At 39.7% G+C, this 27,264-nt stretch overlaps 1 protein-coding gene across 5 annotated transcripts in view; it reads right to left on the reverse strand.

The window, feature by feature from the left end:
- The window catches only part of LOC111867924 (oxysterol-binding protein-related protein 8), a 53,804-nt gene extending 30,040 nt beyond the window's left edge, over positions 1-23,764 (reverse strand). The window contains exons 1-7 of one of the 5 annotated variants that reach the window (XM_033752856.1): positions 23,364-23,764; positions 15,889-16,028; positions 14,520-14,609; positions 12,379-12,434; positions 11,194-11,430; positions 6,376-6,520; positions 1,838-2,056 (exon numbers count right to left, since the gene is read on the reverse strand). In XM_033752856.1, coding sequence (XP_033608747.1) covers positions 1,838-2,056; positions 6,376-6,520; positions 11,194-11,430; positions 12,379-12,434; positions 14,520-14,609; positions 15,889-16,021 — 880 coding nt within the window. In that variant the 5' untranslated portion in view covers positions 16,022-16,028; positions 23,364-23,764. The other 4 variants (XM_023858153.2, XM_023858154.1, XM_033752855.1 and 1 more) reach the window with 4 other exon arrangements.
- Positions 23,765-27,264: the final 3,500 nt, after the last annotated feature.

Raw genomic sequence — 27,264 nt, forward strand, 5'->3', positions numbered from 1 at the left:
CTATGTTAGTCAGTCATGGACTGTGTGGCCTTGTGGATCTGGCATCATGTACCAGGGGTTTTTTTTTTAGGGAACAGATGAGAGGCTTCCATGACTTGCTGAGACAAAACCCCCCTCTCTGTTCATATTGTCAGGGTGGAGTTCAATCTCAATGGCTTCCCTAATGATGCGATCAATATATCAGGTCTTTGTGGCGAGGATGGAGGTATTCTGAAGCTGAATGCGGTGTTCCAAATAGATGTTGTGTTCAGCTACAGCTGACTTGTCTGGATGTTTGAGACAGATGTGCCGCTGATGCTCCTTCAAACTCATGTCCACAGGGCAGACGGACCCCCAGCTTAAGGGTTAATGCCCTCCCATTAACCTTGCCTTTCTCCCTTTACACAATATCCTATACCTGCTCTAACCTTGCTCCTGTCGCAGACCTTTCTCTTCTCCCTCTCCATTGATTTCCCATGTAGACTTGTCCCCTTCCTTCCCTGCTCTCATATAGCTGAGTTTATTTCCAACATTAGTCTGCTTGCACCTGTTCTCACTGTCTCTTCGCTTGCAGATTTTCTTATTTTTCCTTCTACCCTGAAGATAGAGGCGATACGTTCCTCCGAAACGTTGGTTAACACCACATCTACACGGTGCCACATCCCAGAAGACTGCTTTCCTCATAGTATTAAATAGATTATTTTATCAAACAACAAACTTAGTTCCTGAATTTACAATTAAAAGTAAAAATACACAGCGCTGTTTAAATAAACTAATGAGTAAATACAGAATAATGCAAATAACACACACCTTGAATAATACAGGCACAATTCAAAAAACTAAATTTTTACACAGATGGCTGTTTGAAGTTTTATACTGCATAGAGAAACATGTATATGGTAGCTAAGAAAGTAGCACAGAACTTGCACAGAAGCTACAGACATTGCATTATTATACAATGCTAACTATTGCCGGGGTCAAGAAATGTGGATCTATACATTCAATCCCCCCGTATGTGTTCATGGCACAGTACTTAATTAGTTACGCACATGAACAACTTCATCTTACTGGTACGGTCTTTTGTCCCATGCACTCAGACCATTGCTGGGTCCACTGTGCAGCATCAACATTGCCATGGCCCTTTGAAGAGCTCTGACCATAAATCTAGAGCCAGAACTATTTTCATCGCGGCCCTTATGTTATCTATCGACTGTAATCATACAAAGCCAAAGAACTTCATTCTATGCCAAGCTGGAGCAGGCAGTGACTAATAAGGGACATGGTATGAGGATTCCTCCTCCTTTCCACATTTTTTCATGCAACGCTTTGAAAGATGCCCATAACATGGAGGTTCCAGCTCAATGTACAGTCTCATGTCAACCATCCTGTTACCAGTCTACAACATTTCCTGTCCAAGGCCAATAGGTCCCTACAGTTTAGTCAAAAATTTTGAATGAAGAGCTTCAACTGCCTCATACCTGGTGTGGCACCCCCTGTTCAGGGTGCTTCTCCCTCTGCCAATCCTTAATCTTGAGCCTACCAACATATGGTCAGATTTCAACATGTTAAAGCAAATCTGGCTTCCAAATTGAGCAGCAAAACAATTTATTATGAGTTCTGACTCTATTATTCTGGGTGTGTTGGTGGTTGGTTCATTCCTAATGTCACACTCTGGCAATTAAGTCATTTATGCTTTTAACCTGAACTGACTGACATACCTGTAACTCACTTTCTATTTGCTCACAACTTGGACGCGTTACATTATCCAGTTCGACATTATTCTACAAATGTGACTTCATCCTGTTTCTGGCCTACATAAACTGGACTGTTAGCAATGTGTTACAGTTTGGGTACTCACCATGGTCTGTGAAGTGTCTTTCATAATCAGCCTCACTCCACTGGGTCTCATGATTAGCTGTGCTATCCTGAACTCCTGACGACTTCGAGCTCATGGAGCGCACCAGCAATGATGAACATCTTAGGGACAATTCCAGGGCATCCATCCAGCACTTCCCTGCAGCCTGGGAAGGTGCTCTGAAGATCAAGTACGCGGTTGGTAGTGGCTGAACTACTGCCCCTGTAAGTAATGAAACCTAACGTTTCACTTTGTTTAATTAAACAAATTACAAAAACAAAAGCTTGAAAGTGTTTGATGCACAAATTGAGTTAACGTATTGATGCCAGGTGGAGTTGGGATAGCTCATTCAGGATAGTGACAAGCTACGGGCTGGATAGCTGGGGTTCGATTCCCAGCAGAAGCAATATTTTTCTCTTGTTCTCAGTGCCCAGACCAGCTCTGGGGCCTACCCAGCCTCTTATCTAATGGGTACCAGAGGCGCTTTACCCATGGGTAAAGCAGCACGGGCATAAAGCTGACAAATCATCTACATCTAATGCCATGGTCAAGAATGGTGGAGATATACCTCCACTCCCCCATAAGTGTCTATGGCATAGTGCTTAATTAATTAAGCACAGGGCCAACTTTACTGATGCCAGGAATCAACACTATGACATACATACAGATGATGAAATTCAAAATCTGTAAATAGGGTTAGAAACGAAAAGTTTGGACATGTAAGAAGAATGAATAGGTGGGTACTGAGAAGAGTGTTGACACCAAAATGTAAAAGAAAGAGACCTAAAATAGTGAGATTGGGCAAGTTCTGGAAGACAAAAAAAAAAAAAAAAACTGGAGAACGCTGGCATGAAATCAAAAAGGAAAGACCATGGAAAGTAGAAAGTATCAGAGACTTCTCATCCACTGACGTGTATACAAGGTGGTTCAAATATGACTGGGACTGATTTTTTAAACCAAAATTGCCAATCACTTGTCAGTCAGACACGTCAGTCTTCAATGTACTCCCCTCCGGAGTCGACACATTTTTTTCCAACGTTCTGGAAGCATCCTGATGCCCTTTTCAAAAAAGTTTTGTGGTTGGCGGCGTATCCACTCCCAAACATTCTGGATGACAGCGTCATTGTCCACAAACCGCATGCCTTGCAAGCCTGATTTGAGCCTTCCGAAAAGGAAGAAATCACTTGGTGCCAAATCGGGACTGTACGACGGATGTGTGAGAAGGTTCCATTTTAATTTCCGGAGGGTTTCCATTGTTGTTTTGGTCGTATGGGGGCGTGCATTGTCTTGAAGGAAGGCTACCCACTTTCCACATGTCTTCCGCTTGGATCGGATCTTTTCCTTTATGTCTGTTGCCAGGAGGTCTGAGTAATAAGCTGCATTGACTGTTCTGGCATCTGTCAGAAAGTCTACATGGATAACCCCATGCCAGTCCCAGAAGAACGTTGCCATCACTTTTCCTGCCGAACAGCTCCTCCGCGCTCTCTTGGGTTTGGGAGAACTGATATGCCGCCACTCGCGTGATGATTGCTGGGACTCAGGAATGAAGTACTGCACCCATGTTTCATTGGTGGTCACTATACACTTCAAAAATGTATCACCTTCATCTTCAAACTGCTGCAGGAGACGACTGGCAACTTGCATGCACACCATTTTGTTCACGTCCGTCAAATTGCATGGTACCCACCGTGCATTCACCTTGCGATAGTGCAGGTGGTATTTCATGATGTCTTCTACACTACTAACACTGATGGACAGCATTGCTCCAAGTTCCTTGATAGTGATGTGCCTATTCTCATGAATAAGTGTGTCTGCACGATCAGTGTTTGGCTTGGTGACAGATGTTCGTGGCCGACGATCATGCGGTTCATTCTCCATGCGCTCTCTGCCCTCTCTGAAGCACTTACACCACTCAAACACACAGGTCCATGAGAGACACTCTTCCCCATACTGTTGTTGGAGTCTGTGGTGAATTTCAGCGGACGGGACATTTTCTCCGAGGAATTTGATCACAATGCGTTGTTTGACGCTCCGCGGTACCTTCTTTTCACTCATCATTCTAGAAACTTCCAGACAGGACTGAACAGGTTCTAACCCTAACAGGAGGGAGGGTGGAGGTTGTGGCTTCACTCTCGCAAGGTTGCACAGCTGCTGTGCAGTGCAGCTTGTTTACAAAAAATCAGTCCCGGTCATATTTGAACCACCTAGTACAATGGAAATGATGCTAGAAGAATATGATACACATAACCATGTTCCACTGACCAGAACTGTTGACATTACATACTAATGCAATTTATTTTGTATGAAATCAGCATGGTGACCATTAGCTGTGTTCTAGGTATCATGGAAATACTTTCATTACTCTCTTCACCCACAGAGGGTGTTTCAGTAACAGCCATTTAATTCTAAATTTGCTTTCCTAAGATGCCATTCCACTTTTCACAAAATGGCGGGGTTGTAAAGAGTGTGCAAGCTTTGCAGGTCTGAGTCTTAGTATATCAATAACTTATATTTGAACAATGGGCTGGCCTTGCATCATTTCCACACTCTGAGTTTCTTTCATACACAAGCATAAATATACAGTCTCAAATTTGGATCACTTCTGTATTCAAAGAATGAACTACATAGGAACCTCTCCTAATAAGTAATCTCAATGCGAGAGGTGACAGCAAGAATGGGAGAAAGGTAAAAGTAAAGCTGTCCCAGTGTTTAACCATGCACCATGCCATGCTATTAAACATATAATTTGTATACATGGATTGTCAGCCATTTTCTTGTGTGAAAATCATATGAACAGTGTGACTTTCATGATTTTCTGATCATTCTATATCCGCATTTTACAGTCCAGCATGCTTTTATCAAAATCATTTCATACTACAATTCAGTATACAGTTCTTGCTTTCCCCACCTTTGTTCAATGAATTTTACACTACTAAGGACTGAGTTTTTGTAATTTATGTCCTGCCCTCATGTCTTTTACAAGCAAGGCACTTCTTTTTTTCATTTTGTTTTCAAATATTCTGTGTGTTCATTCTTTTCCCAAACTTCACATTTAAATGTAACACTTAAAATGATTACATGCAAAAATGTTACTTTTACAAAAGAGCCACATTGAAAGCTGTGAAAGTACTGTTTGTGTGGTTACTCGTATTCATAGTCACCTTACTCAGTAAAGCTGTAGGCCCATGCACCTCTTGGTGGCTGCTCCCAGACACCAGTCCACAGTCATGAGTCCATACAATCAAAATACTAAAGATCACTTAAAAAAATTGAAAAGATTTAAATTGGAATTGTATGCTGAGAACAGTGACCTGGTTATCTGGTATCCATGTATCCAGAACTTTCACACAACTGGCAACAATTTCAAAGAAAATTGCTGGAAGTTCCTTCATAAACAGAACTGTAATGTGAATACATTCCCCCACCACTGGCAGTGCTGCACACAGTCCTCTGTCATACAGGTTCCATTACAGTTTGGTTAGCTGAATTTGTGATCACATAAATGTACATCTAATCCACTACATCTCCTATGAAGACTTCCAAGCAATGTCTAAAATGAGAACATGTTGTTTTGACTTTGAAACAGAAAATGGAAATATTAAAAGACTGGAGAAGGATGAAAATTGGGTATAGTAAGAGTTCACCGCATGCAACCAACACATCCCACTCCCCATACATTCCAGATGTGTGAGTTCACTATATTTCATTTCTTAAAATGACACAGATACTTTCTAAACTGGGGCATGCAGTAGCATAGTTGGTTGAGGCACGATGCTACAAGCCAGAAGGTCACGGGTTCAAGTCCCAATGAGGTGGACATTTTCAATTTACCTAATCCTACCAGCGGCACTATGGCCCTGCGGTCAACTCAGCCTCTAACAGAAATGAGTACCAGGAGTCTTCATGGGGGGTAAAGGGCAGCTGGCACAAAAGGCTGACAACCTTACTGCCATCTGTGAGCCAACTGTCTAGAGAAAATGTGGGAGCCTCGATGTCTCACAACCTTGTGGACCTTCATGGCCTGTTACAGGGATAGTTTTACCTTTTCTTTTACCTTTACTTTCTAAACCATCAATTATTGTTATATTTTTTAAATATGATACTAGCTCTACCTCTAGCCGCACTAGGCCCTGGGGTTTACTCAGCCTCTAACAGAAATGAGTACCAGGAATTAAATAATTTTCCTGGGGAGTAAAGCGCGGCCGGCGCGTAAGGCTGACAACCTTACCGCCATCTTTGAGCCGATGGTCTAGATAATGTGGGACCCTCAACGTCTCACAACCCCATGGGCATTCACGGCCTGGTACAGGGCTAGTTTTCCTTTTTTTTTTTTTACTAGCTCTACCTAGAGGCCCTACAGAATAGGAATTTCTTCATCCTCCCCAGCTGAAAATGGAAACAGAACCCAATCCCAAAACATTTTGATTTTCATATAAATACTAGGACAATGGGAAAGCTTGAACAGCCCTGATGTTGGATCTGTCTTATCCAGACACTGTAACCAATAAAGACAGTTTTTCACATATGCAAATAAGTTTCACCTATTGTCTCTTTTTCTGGTCCTCTTGGTGCCCATATAGATTGCTCCAAGGGATGAAAAAGCTTAAAACAGAAGCCATCTTTTTTTGATGGCCTTTCAATGACTTGGCAAGTATTCAGAAGAACTGTTCCAACCCAGTGGTTACTCTGAAAGAGATTAATATACAAAAAGTTACAAAACACAAGAACAGAAGAATATCAGGGAAATGTACGCATCAGGTATTTCACGTCCAGCACTCCATGACAGGCTTCATTAACCCAGTCATCAGCACAAGGAAAAAAATGGAGGGTTGATGTTTCATTATTTGTGTAACAGGCTTAGATCAGAATAACAGAAGCACGCAGTAGTGTAGTTGGTTGAGACGCTATACTACAAGCTGGAAGATCACAGGTTTGATTCCTGATGAGGTCACTGGATTTTTCAATTGACCTAATCCTCCCAGACGCACCATGGCCCTGAGGTCAACACATCCTCTAACAGAAACGAGTACCAAGAATCTTCCTGGGGGTAAAGGGTGGCTGGCGCATAAGGCTGACCTCACCGCCATCTGTGAGCCGATTGTCTATAAAATGTGGGAGTCTTGACATCCCACAACCCTATGGACCTCCTTGGCCTGTTACAGGGATGGCTTCAGAACAGCATAATAGGATATTTTTTTGTAGTTTCATCATCATGCTCCACGGAGCCTGCTGATAAGTAAATAATTACATATGTTATCAAAGATTTCATATAAACGCTTCTCATGACTGATATCTGATAACCAGCAGACTCTGCCTTTTCAAACTGTGTTGTTTTCTGTTATAGAAATTAGAAAGATTTAGTAGAATCATCTGTTTTCATGTGCTCCCAAAATGCATTACAGATTGTATGAAGTGGTAAATTACAGTCTCCTGGGATGTGACACAATGCAGTCTGGAAGGTGTCAAAGTACTGATGGATCTACTGCCTCCATGTTTCTTTGGTGTGGCACAGCATTTCATCTGTCCAATTCACATGGCTGCGTGGTCATGCTACAGATCACGTGACCAGTCAGAATGACAGAAAACACTGTTTAATTCCAGTGACTATGATATCTTCCCGTTCATTCTGACCGCACACTCACATAACATGTCACACCTGATACTATCCCTTTCAAACTATGGAAACATAATTTTTCAATGGTGTCATCTTACTTGCATACGAATGAAATGTGTGAGATACATAGGGAACTGGAATTTCCACAGCAGTAATGATATATACTGTGGTCTTATGGTTATGACACTGTAAAAACTTGGTTCTACTCTGAAAATGGTGACACCACACTTCTCCAAAATCTGTTAACCCCCTATCACACTATGCACTGTCTGGGAGATGCTTACCGATGTTTTGGAAGTGTACATTGCCTCTATCTTCATGGTAAAGTAGTGTCAACTTCTGCAGATAGTGGGTGTTGCGTGGTCAGTGTAACGAATCCCCATGTCCCTTAATTTCCGTTTTCTAGACCAGAGCAGCTATTTCCATTCAAATAGATCCTCAATTATCCTCACAAGGCTGAGTGGACCCCATTCCAGGCCCACTACTTCTCAGAAAATCTGGTAGCCCGGGAATCGAACCCGGGACCTCTGGATCTGTAGCCAGGAACTCTGACCACCAGACCACAGATGTGGTCGGTATAGTCTGCTTGTGGACTAAATCCATGGAGTTTTTTATTTAGAGTTTATTTAATAACATCACTCACTCAGATGACAGTGTCAAATGGTAGGACGATAATGAACTGGAAAAAATGCAGAAGGGAGAATTCATGGGCTCATTTGAGATATCAGCTTGGCATTCTCCTGTAGGTACAAAGGAGAACCAGGGAAAATCAAGAACCTCCAAAATACAAGAAAGAAGTGCTATTACATCAACAGACTTTCTCTGTCTACACAGTGCTATTAACCCAGACAACTAACAAACCATACAGATACTGAAGAAAGCAGTCTTCTGGGATTTGGCACCGTGTATATGTGGTGTTAACCGGCGTTTCAGAGGAACGTATTGCCTCCATCTTCAGAGTCTGCTTTTACTGGTTCTCACGGTCTCTTCGCTTGTGGATTTCTTATATTTTTCCTTCTACCCTGAAGATGGAGGCAATATGTTCCTCCGAAACGTCAGTTAACACCACATATACATGGTGCCAAATCCCAGAAGACTGCTTTCTTCATAGTCACTGCCGTGAAAGCCTCAGATCTTACATACAGATACTTTTTTATTTTAAAATAACAAACTTCAGTGCACAAATTACATGACCACATGAATTAAGAAATGAATTACAGTAATAAAAGTGAACAACTACATGCACACAAAATAGAAAACAGGTCCATATAAGAACAGAATATTTCTTGTCCATACTAATTTCTCCTGTAAGGTTCATATATACAAAAGCCATAGTCTTGGCATTGTCATTATTCCCACGCTTCAGTCGGCAATGCACTCTCAACCTTTGCCAAAAACAAATTTCCATTCTTGATGGTGTGCACATGCAATGAAATTATGATTTAATATACGTGGGGCAATCCAAAAGTTTCTGAAATTTGAATTTTGCGCGCGAATGGATATGAGTACATCAAAATACCGCTAGTTGTCTCCTCATACATCCTTTTTGAATCAGTGTGGCAAGTGGCGTCGAGTTGAGTGGTTGGGTTTATTGTTGGTGAACGTATTTCCATTGTTGTGTTTCCGTGAGTTTGCGGTTTTGCAGTGGCTGACATGAGAGAGCAGCATGTCTGTATAAATTTTTGTTTCAAACTTGAGAAAACCACTGCAGAAACGCACCAAATGTTGAAGCAAGATTTTTGTGAAAACAGTTTAGGCCAGACACAAACTTACAACTGGTATAAGCGTTTTAAAAATGGCCAAATATTGACTGATGATGACGATTGCTCGGGACGGCCGTCAACGGGCAAAACACCAGAAAATGTCGCGAAAGTCAGGGATCTGATTCTGCAAGATCGGAGACTGACCATCCAAGACCTCTGTTAACACCTTGGGACTAAGTTATGGTACATGTCAACGAATTTTGTCAGAGGAACTGAACATGAGGAGGATTGCGGTAAAGTTTGTGCCACAACTGCTGCAAAATGAACAGAAGCAGCATCGCTTGGAAGTCTGCAGGGAACTTCAGCAACAGCTTCAAGAGGATCCAAACTTTCTTTCGAAGGTTGTCACTGGTGACAAAAGTTGGGTTTATGGCTACGGCCCTGAAAGCAAGCAGCAATCATCGCAATGGAAGAGCCCTTCTTCACCTCGGTCAAAAAAAGCTCGACAAGTCAGGAGCAACATTAAGTCCATGTTGAGCTGTTTTTTTTTTTTTTATACTGACGGGATTGTTCATAAGGGGAGAACATGAGGAGAAAATGTTCAGAGAAGTGGCGCACGAACGACTGGGTACTCCACCATGACAACACGCGACCGCATATGGCTTACACTGTGCAGGAATTTTTGGCTAAAAACAAGATGGCAGTTGTTCCCCACCCACCGTACTCGCCAGACTTAGCTCCATGCGACTTCTTTCTCTTCCCCAAGATGAAAATCAAGTTGAAGGAGCGAAGATTTGATACAGTTGAGGAAATTCAAGCAGAAATGCAGACGGTACTAAACACCCTAACAAAGAAAGACTTCCAGGATGCATTTGAAAAGTGGCAGAAACGCTGGGATCAGTGTACACGCTCCCAAGGGGACTAATTTGAAGGTGATGGTGCAGAGTAAGATCTAGGTAAGATGTAATAGTTTTTATTAATATATTTCAGGAACTTTTGGATTGAACCACGTAAGTATACTGTGTCATGTCTGCTGAAAGCCCGAACTGTATAACCAGCACAGGCAACCATTACTAGGGAATGGCTCTGCAAATATACACATGACAACAACAATACATATAACAACATATACACATGATAATGAATTACTGGAGGACTTCTCTGTGGAAATTGCAACCCGAGATGGAAAATTTTTATTTTGAAAGTTACATTTCAAAACATTCAGAATAATGTGTAGCTGTATATTAATATGACAGAAGATTACAAAATATGCATAAGAAAAAATGGGGTTCAGATGACAGTGTCGAAATGGCAGCTATTAACAAAATTCGTAACATGTCTGTAAGTGTCTACTTTATATCTGAAGGTCAAATCACTCAGCCACAAACTGTTACAGATGGTCAAGCTGTGAATGAAAGAAATGTATCTTACAACTATTATGATGCTCTATTGCTAGCTGAAGAATACAGAGGTTAGGTATTTTTGGTAAAGTGTGGTTTCATAAGCAAACTTTACCAAAGACATTTCCTCTAGATAGCACCACTGTTTATGACGAGCATCATAACTTGTACTCTTCTCCAAGTATAATTAGAATGATCAAGGCAAGGAGGATGAGGTGGGCAGGGCATGTAGCACGAATGGGGGAGATGAGGAATGCATGTAGGATATTGGTGGGAAAGCCAGAAGGAAAGAGACCACTGGGAAGACCAAGGCGTAGGTCGGTGGACAATATTAAAATGGATCTTATAGAGATAGGATGGGATGGTATGGATTGAATTGATCTGGCTCATGATAGGGGCCTGTGGAGGGCTATTGTGAACATGGTAATGAACCTTCAGGTTCCATAAAATTCTGGGAAATTCTTGAGTTTCTGCAGAATTGGTGGCTCCTCCAAAAGATGAGTAAGTAAGTAAGTAAGTAAGTAAGCAAGCACCACTCTTTAGAGAATACTGTTATTCTATCAGGTTTTGTACATCAGTAAAAATACAGCTGTCTTTCCAGAACTTTCCAAGTAGCGCTGGATGTGACACCTATTCACTTACCTTGGCTTTGGGGCTTTTGTACAGAAGCAGCAGCCCAGGTTTCAGAATACACCAAAGCTTTGTCCAGCTCTTGAGGGTTCCTCTGACCTTCAACCAGTCAGCCAATACAATTACAGATGGATCTTTAAGTGAGCTTAGCAGTTCATTTGCAACCCTCTTTTTTTCACGGCAGTAATTCTTTCGTTGTGCTTTGTATGACTCCTTTCTTGTCAGTTTATCTGTGTCCGGTGTGTGGAGCTGAAACATTGGAACAAAATACTCACTGGTAAGGAAGCTTGGCAAATGTCAATATGAGACAGGAACAGAATCTACAGCAACACAATTGGGAATACAACGTATACTATGTCTAAAATATGTCTGATGGTGCATCATAATCAGATTAATTATATGTTAGAATTCTGTTGACACAACATGGCACTGTAACATGTATACACATTGCTAGGCAACAACTCAGTAAACACATTCCTGCGACAATGACTACGCAGGCAACAACTGAGTAACTTCCATTGCTATGCAACAGCACTGTAAACATGCCTTTGCAACAACAGAGGAAGAAGTGTTTTCTGTTGGTCTGCCTCAAGGCTAAATAACGAGATCTCATGCAGCTAGAATGAGAACTGTGTCAAGTTCTGGAGATGGCAGTCGAAGGTGATTGAGAAGAAATGGCAAGAAAGTAATTAGACTTTGCAAAGAAGACTTCAAGTATGGGTTGAAGTTAACAGTGAGACTGTGACAAATCCGTTGCCAGGACATGACAAATGAAAACTCAGAATCCTAGTGCATGTGTACTAGTTAACTATAATGTGTGTAGAATAGCAATAGTGCTGTATTAACTATAGTCCCGAGTTGTGTAAATGTATAAGGTGTTAATACATCCAACGGTCCAATCCAAAACCTTCTTATAAGTCACACACAACCCCTACATGTGACAATATATAATTTATGATATTTATAATTATAACCATTTTAATAATTATATATATTATAAATTATACACACTGTGATGACAGACATCTCACATATAATTGATATAATATACAACATGATGCTCTAAAATAATATTTCAGCCAGCAGACTGTTGTGTCACTAGGAAGTTACTAGATGCTATTTTCAATATATATAGTGAACCAAAATTATCACACCAGAGATTTCATTGAACACAAAAGACTAATCATCAATGCTCACCTTATCTGGCGAAGGATGGTCAGCTTTTGCACTATTATCAAGCCAATTCATAACACCTGAAAAAAGTGTTTTAAATACATAGATATAACAACATTTAGCAATGGCAAAGAATGTTATGATGTTCTGAAGGCTAAATTTGTGCCACAGAATAGGGAACAGCATTTTATCCTTTCAACAGTGGAAGTCATAACAGAAGGAAGTCTTGCTGTTTGCATAAATTTAAAAAATGTTACTTCAAATGATTCTTCACAAGATTTAACTACAGATGACTCATAACACATTTTACCATCAACATTAGTGATACTATGAATAACTGCTGATCAACTGCATTGCACAGCATCCGTCTGGAAAACTTTATAGTTGCTCAGCTAGCTTCAAAAACTCCCTGCTTTATTCCTTGGAACTCAAAGACATGTTACTGTAGTCATAAACACTGGCCATTCAAACTAACAATTAGTCAGTTAAAAAATCAAATCTAATTCTTATTACTATCATTCTCCCATGTCTCCCAAATGGTCTTAGAGCTTTTTGACTAAAAGTCTGGATGCATTTCTTATTTTATATATGTGGGCTATATGACCCACCTATCATAATTTTCTTGATTTAATCACTGTCATGATATTAGATGAAGGGTACAAAGAAATGTATACAAGTTTATAATTTAACTTGTTCAGATGCTCTTAGCTTTCTGATTCCTGAAGCATACTCTATGTTGCAACATGTGACAATATGACAGACAAGCTGTGTGCTGTAACAGCATATGCTAACTTACAGCAAACTAACTAAAGCTCAAGAGTCAAACTAAATTATTTCCTCAAAACACAGGCTACATACTCATAAACATGTCTTGGACATTTCCACAATCTGTTCCCAAATTTCTGTTATGACTCCACACAGCATAACATCAATGTCTCACAACCCTATGGGCCTTTGAGGCCTGGTACAGGGATAGCTTTACTTTACTTTATGTGTAACCCCTGTTTTCTTATGTGAAAGCTTCCACTGGAATGCACAAATAATGTTTTTGTGTTTTAATGACTTTTTCCACATCCTACAGTCATTTAGACTCACTTTTCATCCTTGGAATATAATGTACTGTCACATGTTTGGAATCCAGAAGAGTTACTACCATGGAGACACTAGAACAGACCATTGCATAAGAAGTAACAGTGGTATTGTTATTCTAACAGTGAGATGTTGCATAGAGATGAGTGTCCATGGTTACGATGAATACACAGAGAGTCCCCACAACGACAACACAATAACAGTGGGCCGGTGCCTGGGGCAAACAAACGCGTTTCCTAGGAGATGAAAGGTAACGAATTGTTCGAAGTGTTGCATGACAACAGAAGGTTCATTGCACAGCAACTGCCGATGCTATAAAAGCCCAGCTTCGACAAGAGACGAGTGATCCCGTGTGGAGGCAGGGTTGAATACCTCCACCATGAACCTGCAAGTTGTAGGAGGCGACAAAACGGGAAGTCTCAAATCTGAGACAGTTAAATATGGTTGAGAGTCCCAAGGGACTCGGACCCAAAAAAGACCGCGCTGGCAAGGGCCAGCAGCATATGCAAAAGACAGAGCCGTCCTCTTGTCAGAGAGGGCGCCCCACAAAAATAAGACCGTCACTGTCAAACAGTAATAATTAATATTTGGTCATGAGCCCCAGATGAGGCTTGACACCAAGACTTACTGACTGGCTGACCGTCAGTCGCAATGTAACTTTGACTCTGGCTTTGAGACGAGTGAGTCTTGGGATAGCCATCGCCGAAAGACAGTTGAGATCCAGCCACGGTCAAATACAGTTGGAACCTATTCGCCATACAATACAGACAGAAGACAGCAAGAATACAGTCTTCAGAAGGCCGACACGGAAAGCAGTCTAGTATTGGCTGAGATACAGGAGAAGCAGTAATTGTGATACTGCAAGTGATAATAATTGTAAAGAGTGTGAGTGTATAAGTGAAGCACAATAAAGATTTGCTAAATCTGAGACCCACGTGAAGTTATTTCTCATGTGACATACACAACACATGACAGTATGTATATTCATACATATGTATATATGTATGTGTGTACTGGTTGTGGCTCAGCTCCCGTACATTACACTAGTACATATTAAATAATGTACAAAACATTACCTGGAGAGCTTGGACTATAGTTAAGAGATTCACTGGAAGGAAGTTTTGGTAGCAGAACTTGGAGACTTGTCCGCCTCGATTTCTTGTCATCTGCTTGGACAAATCAAATTAAATACAGTATGTAAACATTAACATACAGGTACAAGTCCACAACTACCACAGCTCTGATACAGGATACCAAACAATTACAATAAAGGGAAGACAGCAATAAAACTTATTAGACAGGATAGGTACCTACATTATAATATTTACAGGCATAACAACTATGTTACATTTATATGATATATGTTATATAATTATTAAATGATCGTAGTGATTAATATGAATCATTCTACAAATATGTTGAGATCTGAGGTTCTTACAGCAGTGACCACAAACATTACTGTCATCTGCGATGTGAAACTGTACAGTCTGCTAGATATGTTTTGAAGGTACGTGCTGTCTCTATCTTCGGTGTAGATGATAGACTGAGCAAAACCATAAAAAGAAACCTGTCCAGAGAGTCAGTCTCGCAACCAAGATTCAAACTGCACAACTCTCAAATACAAGTCAGAATTGTTACCATTAGAGATAACTGCTCAGTACTATGGACATATATAAATTTTACTGTCAGTGAAACAATACTTTATTATTTATTTATTTATTTATACAGCATGCACTACATGCTTCGACCTCAAATGGGTCATCTTCAGGTGCTGCAAGTTTCACACATACTATTACTGAACTGAAAAACTAACATTTCCATTTTTCTAAATGGTACATACAAATTAGTTAACATTCAATTCACAATCTATATAAAACTTTGATTAGACTTTGGTTAAAATTAACAATAAAATACAATAAAATAACAATAAAAATCATAAAAATCGTACATGATACAGTTGTATACATAACAATAGGTTAAACCTAATATAATAAATAGGTGACCCTAAATCCACAATTTGATATTTAAAATGAATTGAAAATGATCTTTCAAGGTGTTATAAGCTGCGAGTAGCTCCATGTTTGATACTGCTCAGTACTGTCTACAGGCAAACTGCTTTCCAGTCCCTATGGTCACAATAAACAGACGAAAGAAACTGTCACTAGCAGAGTTCATCAGTACCACCATCTGTGTGAACACAACAATTTGACAACTGAAGTGAAGTACAGACAAACAGAGGGTTAAGAGCCAATGAATCAGCATACTAAGCACTATAACAGTATCAGAGTTACATTTTAATTTGAATTACTCAGTAACAATGGAATATTTCTATAAGAGGGAAATACAGTACAGTTACTCAATAAGTACCCTACATTTGTGTGTTTCAGGAACACCACAAGATGGTAAGAAATATTGGAAACTGAAGTTCACTATGTGATAATGTACCTGGGTTTCTGTTTGCTGTGATAGGTGAGAGCACAGGCTTGTTCCCTGAATCACTGGGATGGCTGTGAGACAGAGATTCATATGGAGAGTTCCTGGAACCTGACGGAGGCACAGGTATGGCTGGCGAACTCATCCTGTCACTGCAGACAGACAAGATGCACTACTTTAATTTGACAGGCTCGACTTGAACTCCGTAACAAAATAAGTCTATTTTGTATTGTGCTCATCATAAAGCTGATTAAAATTAAGGTAAAATTTTGATTCATAAAACCATAAGGCATAGTTAAAGATGTCACTGTGCTTAAGCAAGCACCACAGCAAGATAATGACTGGAGGATTGGAGGTATAGTTCCAGGATGTAATCTTAACCATGGCACCAGATGGATGTGCGTAGACAGCCTCATGCCCTGACCACTTTATCCTGCCCCCACGGCCAAAAATCTCTGGTACCCATGGGATAGGAGGTTGGGTGGATCCCACAAATCCATTTTGTACATTGTTTAGAAAAGAAAATTCTGTTGCCCTGCTGGAAATCAAACCCTGATTCCTCAGTCATCCAACATGTAGCCTAGTTAATATATTACTGATTTATCAAGTGAGTATTTGGGCAGAACAGGAAAATCACAGTATTGGTACTTCAAAGATATAAAAGGAATGTTATGCAATATAAGGCTAACGCAATTTTTTTTAGTGACTGCATCTCCTTTTTTCAGAGTCAAACTAACTAAATTAAAATATTTGCATGACATTTCCATTTAGGCTAAGAACTGTCTGAGACACTGCAACTTAAGTCGTGACAGGCTGAGTTTAGTCCAAAGAGGAACATACTCGTTTTTATGGGAAGTCTAATCAGTCAGACATGACCACACAATCAAAAGCCCACTGCTTTCCTTTGCAAACAGATTATATCATCCTAATTGAAAAACAATTTTCATTCATTATCTTCCATGCAGGAAGTGTATATAGGTAAATAACTACGAATGCACTACATTTCAGCTTATTAAACTACCGTAAGTTACTTAAAGCAATTAGCCCAAATTATGGCACCCACTGGTCAAATAAAGTTTATAATCATGCGCATACATGACTCACTGAAATCACACATTAGTGAAATTTGTGCAGAAAAACCCAAAAGGAACTTCTAATAATTTTGATTATTAGCTACAGTTCCCACAATATTCTTCCACTGATCCACTATTATATATTATAACCCCTGAGGGACACTTTCACAACTGAAAGGTTTGGTATACAAACTGCTCAAACAGCAAATTTCAGAAAAATGGGGTACAAATATTTTCATGTACAAACACAATCACTGCACTGTCTGATGCAACAAAAAGGCATGTGCTGCCAACAAAAGTGTGTAAGATTTTATTCTGGAAGTTTCATGTTAGAACATTAACTTTCTTAAACGTGTTTTATCTCCCCTATAAAATAATGGCCTCTAATTGTAACAAGCCCTTTTACAATTTCAATTAATATATATGCTACAAAACTTTTCTAGCAAGCAATTGGAGTGCAAACTGAAGCACACATACAATACCAATGAGCAAATTGGGGGGGACAGCAATATGCCCCCTCCTCCTTATTGGACATATACCAAATATTAATAACAGAAATTAAAAGAATTTTATAAAAAAAAAAATCCTCTTGTATCCTGAATGCACTCAATGGGTATCAGGAGTTGTTCCTCCATGGTTAAGCAACTGGTGTGTGAAGCTGACGATTCGCTCCCATTTAATGCCAAGGTTAAGAATGGTGGAGCTCTACCGCCACTCCCCCATATGTCATGGCAGAGTGCTTCATTAATTAGAATATGGATAACTTTACATTTACCTTATCCTGAATACATTAGGACAATCAGCAAAACAGTCTTAAATAGCTAAGTTTGTAAGCAAATGTTATAGCTCCTCCAATGGAAAAATGGCTGTCCCTCGTTGGAAAAAGTCCTGGTAACCTTGACAGTACCTGTCACTGTCCTTCACTGTTGCAATCTTCTGGGCTTGTTCATAACTACTACCACTGATCCATATTCATGCATTACATATACACATAAATCGAGGCACAATAGATCACTGTGGTCACAGTGCAAGGGCCAAGAAGGCCCACCCCTTATACATTCATTCATACACATAAATCAATTATACCAAATTATACTAAATACAGACATATGAACACAGAGCCAACTCCCCATTAGTGGATATGTAAGGGGAATAAGGTGTGCCATATTACTGACTCTGCCTCTTGCATGAGAAGAACACTTACAGAAACCCAAAAAAGGTAATGTTGTCCCTGTAATTAACTAATTAGGCACTATGTCATGAATGCGTATTGGACAGTGGATGTACAGATCCACATTTTCTTGACCTCGGCACTAGCTGGAGGTGAGTGGTCAGCTTCAAGCCCTTGCTGCTTTACCCCGAGGAAAGAGCTCCCAGTACTCACTGAATAAGAGGCTTGGTGTGTTGCCTAATTTTGCTCAGAGGTCTCCTAGAGACATGAGGATCTTTTACGTGCCGTAAATCTACGACACGGGACCCACGGCTTAAAGTCCTTCCTGGAGAGCTTGTTCCCTGAATTTTTCCGCCCTTAAAAATTCCACGACCTCCGCCAGGTTTGAACCAGCATACCTTGAGTCATGAGGTGGGAATGTTACCCCTACACTGCGGAGGCCGCTATGAAGCCATGGTAACTCAGTAAGTATAGTGTTCAGGCTCTGTACTGGACAAGGGTTTAATTGCCTTCTTTTCACCCCCATGACCAGACTGGCTTCAGGGCACACTCACCCTCCTGCCAAATGGGTACCAGAGGCTCCTTCTTTGGAGCAAAGTGGCTGCAGCATGCAGCTGACCACTTATCTCCATTCATTATGATGGTTAAGAATGTGTGGAACCACATCTCCATTCCCCATATGCCGTCACAAAGTTGGGCTTAGTTACACAAAAGAGAAACCTCTATATATATGGCATGTTCAAATGAAACCCATTCAGGGATTGTTCTGGGTGAATGAGAAGCCAATAAAAACCTTCTTCATGGGTGCTGCAGCAGGCAGCCCATGTGACATACTGGTTCATGGATCTCCACCACAAACAATCCCTCTCACACAGGCAACCAGCTATATTTGCTAGCAGCCCCATGAGTGTGTTTAATTTGAACAGACCTCATATTATGGGTACCGCAAACTAGTAATCCTTATGATTAATTTTCTCTAAACTTGTGTATTAGCCAGACTAAAGTAGGGCATATGAACTTTCACATGAACTTCTCTATTAAACTCCATGAAAAATGAATGACGAGAAAATTCACTATGCATGTGTTATGTTAGTCGGATGCCTGCACAAGTTAAAATTTTCCATTCGCCTGTACACAAAATTTAGGCATCTAGATAGAATTTAAATGCTATGTCAAGGCCACTAATATTTTATGAATCTCTAACGTATTACAGTGCAAAACAACACAAAATATTTCATAAAAGAGGTAAAGTTGTCTCTGCGCTTTATCAGTTAATCACTATGCCATGAAGACATATGGAGGAGTGGAGGTAGAGCTCCATCATTCTTGACCTTGGCACCAGATTGAGGTGAGTGGTCAGCTTCACACCCCTGCTGCATTACCCAGGAGGAAAGCCCCAGTACCTATTGGATAGTAGGTAGGGTGAGCCCCAGAGCCAGTCTGGACACTGTGAAGAAGAGAAAAATCTTGCAATGCCGGGAAACTATCCAGCCTGTAGCCCAACACTATACTGACTGGGCTATCCCAATTCACCACAAAACACTTCATATTCAATTAAATGATAAAGATATGGGATTCAAAGTGTCCAACTCCCACAATTTCCAACCATAACAAAACTGATAATTGACAGAGTAAATAATATGCTCTAAAATAAAATGATAACAGAAATTAACTTAAAATAAAATTATGATGGGTTCCAACATGTAACTGTCATTGTCCTCCTTGAAAGTACTTTCTATTACCTCTACATTTCTGATCAAACTCCAATTTCTCTAGTTACCCCTGTACTTAAGAATGCACACTGTCAAAGTTACATGTAACCTTCATCACAATAGATATCACCATCACATCTGTATATTTCCTGCTAAGTTTGTCATGTCTACATTCACCCTAACTCAATAAACATATATGAAACATAAGAACATAACAAGCTGAACAGATTGCATGGCAAACAAGGTCATAAATAATGAAAAGTATGGAACAATAATAAATAAAAGTGTGCACTGTGTAATACAGTGTTTATTACATATATTACTATGAAATTGCTACAGATGACTCAGCAGAAATCTATGCTCATACCGTATCTGTGCAAAAAGGCCATAACTTCTTGTCTCTTAGAATAAAGTAACAACAAAAATTCACACAAATAACAAAGTACTACCTCAAATCAGGCCACAACCACTTCCTTCCACATCCTTTCTAATTCATAATTCACTAATCAGCCAATCATTAAATGCTATATATTGAGATATTAAAAGCACAATTAAATAAATAATTAATAAATAAAAATGACACCTTACATTCTGAAAAATTCAGTTAAGACATGAGCCCAGGAATTTAAGTTTCCTTTAAGTCTCCATTCCAGTTCACCATAGCTGTACATGTGGCACTTTTAGGGCCTTCTGAAGAAACATATAATTAATTTTGAGAGATGAGATTTGCATGTTTATGTGATGCTGGAACAGGCATTTCATTGGCTTCAAAATAAGGATAAAATGAATTCTATATCTCAATTAGGGCACAATTTAACTCACTTTTTTATACAACTAATTCTATGGAGAATTTCCCCAAAATTTTTTGGAACCCACAGGTCCATTACTGTGTTCACAAGAGCGCTCCACTGGTCTCTATCCTGAGCCAGATCCACTTTGTACCACCCCATCCCATCTAAGATCCACTTTAACATTATCCTCCCACCTACATTAGGTTTTCCTGGTGGTCTCTTTCCTTCTGCATTTCCCACCAAAATCCTACATGAATTCCTTTAACCCCCCTGCCTGCTACATGCCCTGTCAATCACACCCTCCTTGACTTGATCATTCTAATTACACTCGGTGAATATTACAAGTTATGAAGCTCCTCATTATAGCCACTCACCACAGAGCAGCAAGATTTGGCATGAATACTTACCTCCAGCAAGACTATAATCTCACCAAAAAAAAAGTGTTCAATTCGGAAGTGAGTCAGGTTGTGACCTATGTTGATCTGACATGGAATGACTCTTAAGAAAGCAAACATTCACTTCCCATTTTAATTTCACAGATCACACTTCTCACCATTAAGATGATGTGCCACTTGAACCCATTACAAAGCAACAATCTCAGTTCTGTTTATGTGAGGAGGGATGTTGCACTTGAGTAGTTAGCACCCCTGCATAGCATTCTAGGGTTCCTGTGTTCAAATTCTGGCCCATAGCCCAGGATATCCTGACTGAGGTTTTCTGTTATCTTCCTCAGTAACTAAACTCTGTAGCCTACAGTCCACAAGCACGCTATACCAACCGGGTGACCACCGCTTGTAATTGAAGTTAGTGCCAATTTTTGCAGATAAAGGATGTCACGTGATCAGCGCAACAGATCCCCATGGCCGTTAACCTCGGTTTTCTAGACCAGAGCCACTATTTCCTTGAAATAACTCCTCAATTATCATCACGAGGCTGAGTGTACCCCATTCTAGACCCACTACTTCTCAGAAAATCTGGTAGCACCGGGAACTGAACCCAGAACTCTGACCACTAGAGCACAGAGGTGGTCCTATCATCCTCAGTACCTCCTGACAAATGCTGGGACATTATCTTACATTGGGTCCTAATCACTTTCTTTCAAACCACTTCCAATTCATTAATCACAGGAGACTGATGTTTTGAGGTTGTGACTTCTAGGCAGAGAAGGATGTTTAACAGGAACATGCTGTCTCCACCATCTGGGTTGAAGTGTGTGGGATCAGAACTTGGTTGGGTTACCCACACCCAAGCAAAGGGAAGACATGGAGCCTGGTCCCACCCAACACAAACAGTTAAGAGGAAAACAAGTCTGTTTCAGGGCCATGATTGACCACATCCCTCGTAAAATGCTTATCTAATACCAATACATGACAGAGAGATTTAGCCACAAACAGCAATCAACATCATGAATAAGGCAATTATTTTCTGAAAGTTGGAATTCCACTCAGTGTTAAACAGTTTATAACCAAGTGGTCCTAAAAGAATCACTACAAGACTCTTTTCTTCATTTCTGTTGGAGATAGACAGAACCCATTCTGAAGAGAGCAGCAAGGAAAAACAACTGAAGCCATACATAAAACAGGCCCTCATTATACTTCAGATTCCAATATTCTGCAGCTCTCATTATATCCCTAAACACAATTACATATGTCTTATGTCACACAAATGTCTATGAAATGTTCTGATTACAGGATAAAATTGTATTACGACATTCTTTGCACTAGTACATTAGCATTGTAGTCACTGCAAAAGAAAGAATCCTAAAATCTCACTTATAACATGGGTACTTAAGCTGTACCCCAACATCCACTTCATATCAAGGGTCTACTGTATACAGCCATGACAGCTACCAGGCTCCAGAATGGATGGCAATGGTTCGATTCCCAGCAGGGGAAAGAGATTTTTCTCCACTCCACAGTGTCCAGACTGGCTCTGGAATCCAGGCAGCCTCCTATCCAATAGGTATCAGCGGCTCTTTCCCTGGAGGGTAAAGTGGTCAGGGCATGACTACTCACATCCATCCAGCACTGAGGTCAGGATTCGTGGAGTCATACCTCCATTTCCCCATATGTCTTCATGGGGTGGTGTTTATATTTATCTAACCATCAAGTGACAAAGTAATTGGAGTTTTTGTTCATATATATGTCTGTATGTGTGTAAAATTCCCATTCTATATAAGTCACAAGAATAATTTCAAAATTTCAAAATTCCTTTTGGTGAAACATTGCTGTTCGATATTTACGGTTAATATCACCAACGTCAACCATTCTTCCATGATGTAAATGAACACCGCACTCTAAGTGCATGACTTCTGATGCAAGTATTTCGCACATTTCTTGCAGCAATTCAATCATATAACTTAAATCATGCATGTTATGTTTTAAGCTCGTATGTTTCAGTGCCTCCTCTAACCGGTTTCTTCTTGTAAATTTGGCAAAGGACTCTTCTATCATTCCACAGGTACGCAAAAATATGCTACATCAAATATCCAAGTTCATTATAACTCTAAACACTGATTATAAAGATGAACCGCAACAGCTACCTATTATTACTTTATTGGTTTTCCGCTTATCATCAAATTAAACTAATTTAACCAATAATATTAACCATTAAACAATACAGCCAACTGCAACACTTAATAAAAACTACGGACTAACACGGCTTAACAGTCGCCGACAGTGACGATAGGTCTCCTTACGACGTGGTGGCCTCGGCCAAATTTATAGCAATGGGTTGTTACCTTCAGTAATACCGTTCACAGTTCAAACATGTCTTAACCTCAACTTCTTTAGAGGCAATGTTACACAGTACTGTCCATTTGTATATATTTACGTATTTACATATAAAAAGCACTTTCCAAACGAAAACGTCATTAACAGATAACGTTTCTATCTTCATGAGCCATGTATACAAATATATCACCAACTATACGCTAGAAGAGGAAAATACTCCAGTTACGGCATTCTACCTATCATTAAACCCACAACTGTAACCGTTATTCATACATTTTCACTTGAAAACAGACCACCGTCACCAAAACACGGCCATATTCTTTTTAATTTCCTTGTTACAAGATCTATGAGACTGCGTACTATTCATACGATACTTGATCGAAGTTGGCCATGGTGAATCCACCAATGTATCAGCTCCATCACATCCTTGAAGCCAAGCATCATCCACTACAGACGAGAGTTTTATATTACACATATTTAATTATATAGCGTCGAATGGTAGTACAATTGGTGTATAATTAATTTGAATTTGGAATAAATAATTTGAGGTACTGTCCTGGAATTTGCCTGGAAGAACTGAGGAAACCAAGAAGCCCTTAAGCTAGTCTCTGGGTCATGGTTTGAACATGGGGCATCACGATTATTTTATACCACCCCAAATGAATCTAATAATAATAAAATAAATAGAAAATAACGAAAACATAAATTTACTCCTGCGGTTGGATAAAAAATTGCCCAGAAATTTGTCTTTTATAATTGCCTTGCTACAAATATAATATGAGCAACAAATTGGTTATTTGATAATGGCAATCTAGGGGCATGAACTTTTCAGCAGTGATGTTTATATTACCACTTCCCTAACATTTTGTTTTAATACAATTTCCATCATGAAATGAGACTGCCCTGTCTTCAAATTCATATGGGTTTCATGTTTCATTCATACCTGCTACACAGCACAATTGAAACATTATTATTATTATCCTGACATTAAAAGCAATAAAGTTTGCAAGACATTGTAACTTCTTTCCAACCTAATACTGTGGAAGGAATAGATTCTCCTACCCACAACTAATTTGTGCTGAATGATCCTCAAACTATTCTAAAAAATAAATATATTTAAAAAGAAACTGGAATAGTATGATTTGCCAGATGAATGAATCATGAGAGAGCTGGTATGATCAAAATTCTGATTCTCACCCCTACCTGGGTTCAAGATTAAACTCTACACCTCTGGGATGTAGTCTTATGAAGACAGAGGTAGCAGATTCCTCCAAAACCAATCTACCAAAGTACGGTCTCCCTTGATACTGAGCACCATGAGGATACCATGTCTCACATAATAATCCCGTTGTATCTTAGTAGTAAACTGAATGTTTACTGAGAAAATGCTCAAACCTAGGGAGATCTGGGGTTTGCATGATAGTAACTCCATTCAACTCCGAACAGCACTGTTTGCTGGGATGTGATGCTCTGTAGTCTAGTAGAAATCTGCCATATCTTGGTAGTTCTACTTGCTGCTAGATTCTCGCTTGCTTGGCATAGTCTTCCACCCTCAAGATGGAGGCTGTGCACTTCTCCAAAATGTCAGCAAACTTCTATCAGATACCATGAAATCACATCCCAGAAGATAGCAAAGAAAATTCCAAACCTATGGGTATAGTACACTGATGGAAACAAACAGATGCTGGTATGTCCCAGCAGATGAAATCAACAATTTCTAGGGTTTCATGAATGAGTAAACTGATAATGCATTGAATCATTTATTGTACTTTCATTATTATCACAGTACAGTGTAGACGTGAAGGCATATGAAGGCCACTCATACTAAACCTAGTGCAAGTTAGCACTATTTTTGTACTGTACATACTGAAATGCAGTATTTTGTTCACAATTTCAATACTACAGTGCCCCCAAAACATTCTTATGTGTATTTAATAACTTTTTGCCACATGATTTGAGCTGTTATAGAAATAAAACTTTTTACACCACACATTTTGGTTTACCTTTCAGTGCATCCTTCTCATGACACTTCATTTATGAAAAAAAAAAGAACAAATTACAACTGGTTCCTATGTATCACTGCATCGATACATGAGTATGTCCTTGGGTAATTTTTATGGCATTATACATATCTGTGTGCAATCATCACAAAATCTGGAACACGAGAGAAAGGCGAAAGGGTATGACAAACACAAATTATGCTGGCAAACAAATTAGCTATATGTACAAACATGCAGTTTCAGAGTATTCTGAAGACATGAAAATTAAAGTAAAAAGACTCCCTTCTGTCAGTCAGCATTCATGTTTCAAGGGCACATGTCCAGATTAAGTACTACTTACCATAGTACACTACAAATTACCCTAAAACTACATAACTGGATATGAATACATTATCTTTTAACTCTGATATCCCTTCTAAGATTCAATTCTGCTATGTTACAGCATTTTCTGCTTACAAACTGAAGTCATAAGTTACAATCACAGTACTTAATGGTATGAGAACCACAGATTATTACAATGGCAATGACACACAAAAAATGCACAAAAGTATTTGAATGATATAAGTGGTAAACAAAATATAAAAAATTATGGCTGTCTTCTGAAATATAACACTATGTAGTCTGGTAGAAAGGTACTGATTTAGGGAAATCTTCTGCTCCATCTTCATGGATTATTCTACCTTGAAGATAGAGGTAGCAAATTGCTGTGAAATGTTGGTAAATATCTACCAGACCACTCATCAGCACATACCAGCATCACTGCTAGTGATGGTTGGGAGAACTACCACATGGTAGATGAACATATGTGCATCACCACTTTGTTTTACAAAGATGGTATATTTTCTTCAAAATTTTTGTCAGCTGCATGAGAATTCTGGATGCTTGGATACCAGACAACCGGGAATTTATTGTACAATGTATAACAAAGTAAATACATACACATTTGTAATGTGATTGTTTTCTATTGGAATGGACAGGGCAATAAGGTCTCCTTAATGCCCACACAACATAAAAATGTTGACTTCAAAAGACATAAAAATCGCTTAGCACATAAACGACAACACATTACAAATATACAATGAAGTCTTCATGGCCAGTGTGAAACTGTGAATAGGGAATGAAATTCCAGCGCTTCAAAGACTGTCTCTGCCTCCACCATCAGTCACATCAATCCCTGATGATGGAAGCAGAGACAGTCTGAAACACTAAAAAGTCATTCCCTATTGACATGCTAGGTAGCCCAACATTTCACTGAAGTCATCACAGAGGCTTTAAATCTTACATTACAAACAGATCACATAAATATCTTATACCATCAGTTACATAAATATTTATAAAAGATTCCTCAATAAGGGATATATCAAACAAAACACATTCCAGATGAATACTAGACATGATACTAATATAGGGTGGGGCACAGAAACTTCCTTTTTGTGAAGACGTATTGTGAAGGGAGGGGACGTCGCAGAAAAGTGGGGATAGGCTCGGTGAACGCAGCAGTCGCAGAAGTTTCTGTCTAATACCCCTCAGTAGGAAACATGAGGTGGACGAGTGAGGACTGTGCGTTCCGTACTCGCTTCAGAATTAAGCCCAGAGTTCTGGTTCCCAACCAGAAATCGATTGCTTCGTGGGTAGAGAACTTTAGGACAACCGGGAGTGTGGTGAAAAAATCATCAGGACAATGGACCGTTACGATGCCAGAAAATGTGGAGGCAGTTCGACAGTCGATTTTGAGATCTTTTTCGAACCAGCTCTTGAAGAAATGCATCTAGGAAATGCCTGGTTCCAACAGGATGGTGCCATGGGCCACACAGCCCGAGCTTCAATGACAGTTTTGAGGGCAAAGTTCCGTGGACGGCTCATCTCGCTTCGAGGTGACATCCGTGGGTAGCGCACTCACCTGATCTAA

The sequence above is a fragment of the Cryptotermes secundus genome, unplaced genomic scaffold (genome assembly GCF_002891405.2).
Source record: "Cryptotermes secundus unplaced genomic scaffold, Csec_1.0 scaffold218, whole genome shotgun sequence".
In the NCBI taxonomy this organism is placed as follows: Eukaryota; Metazoa; Arthropoda; class Insecta; order Blattodea; family Kalotermitidae; genus Cryptotermes; species Cryptotermes secundus.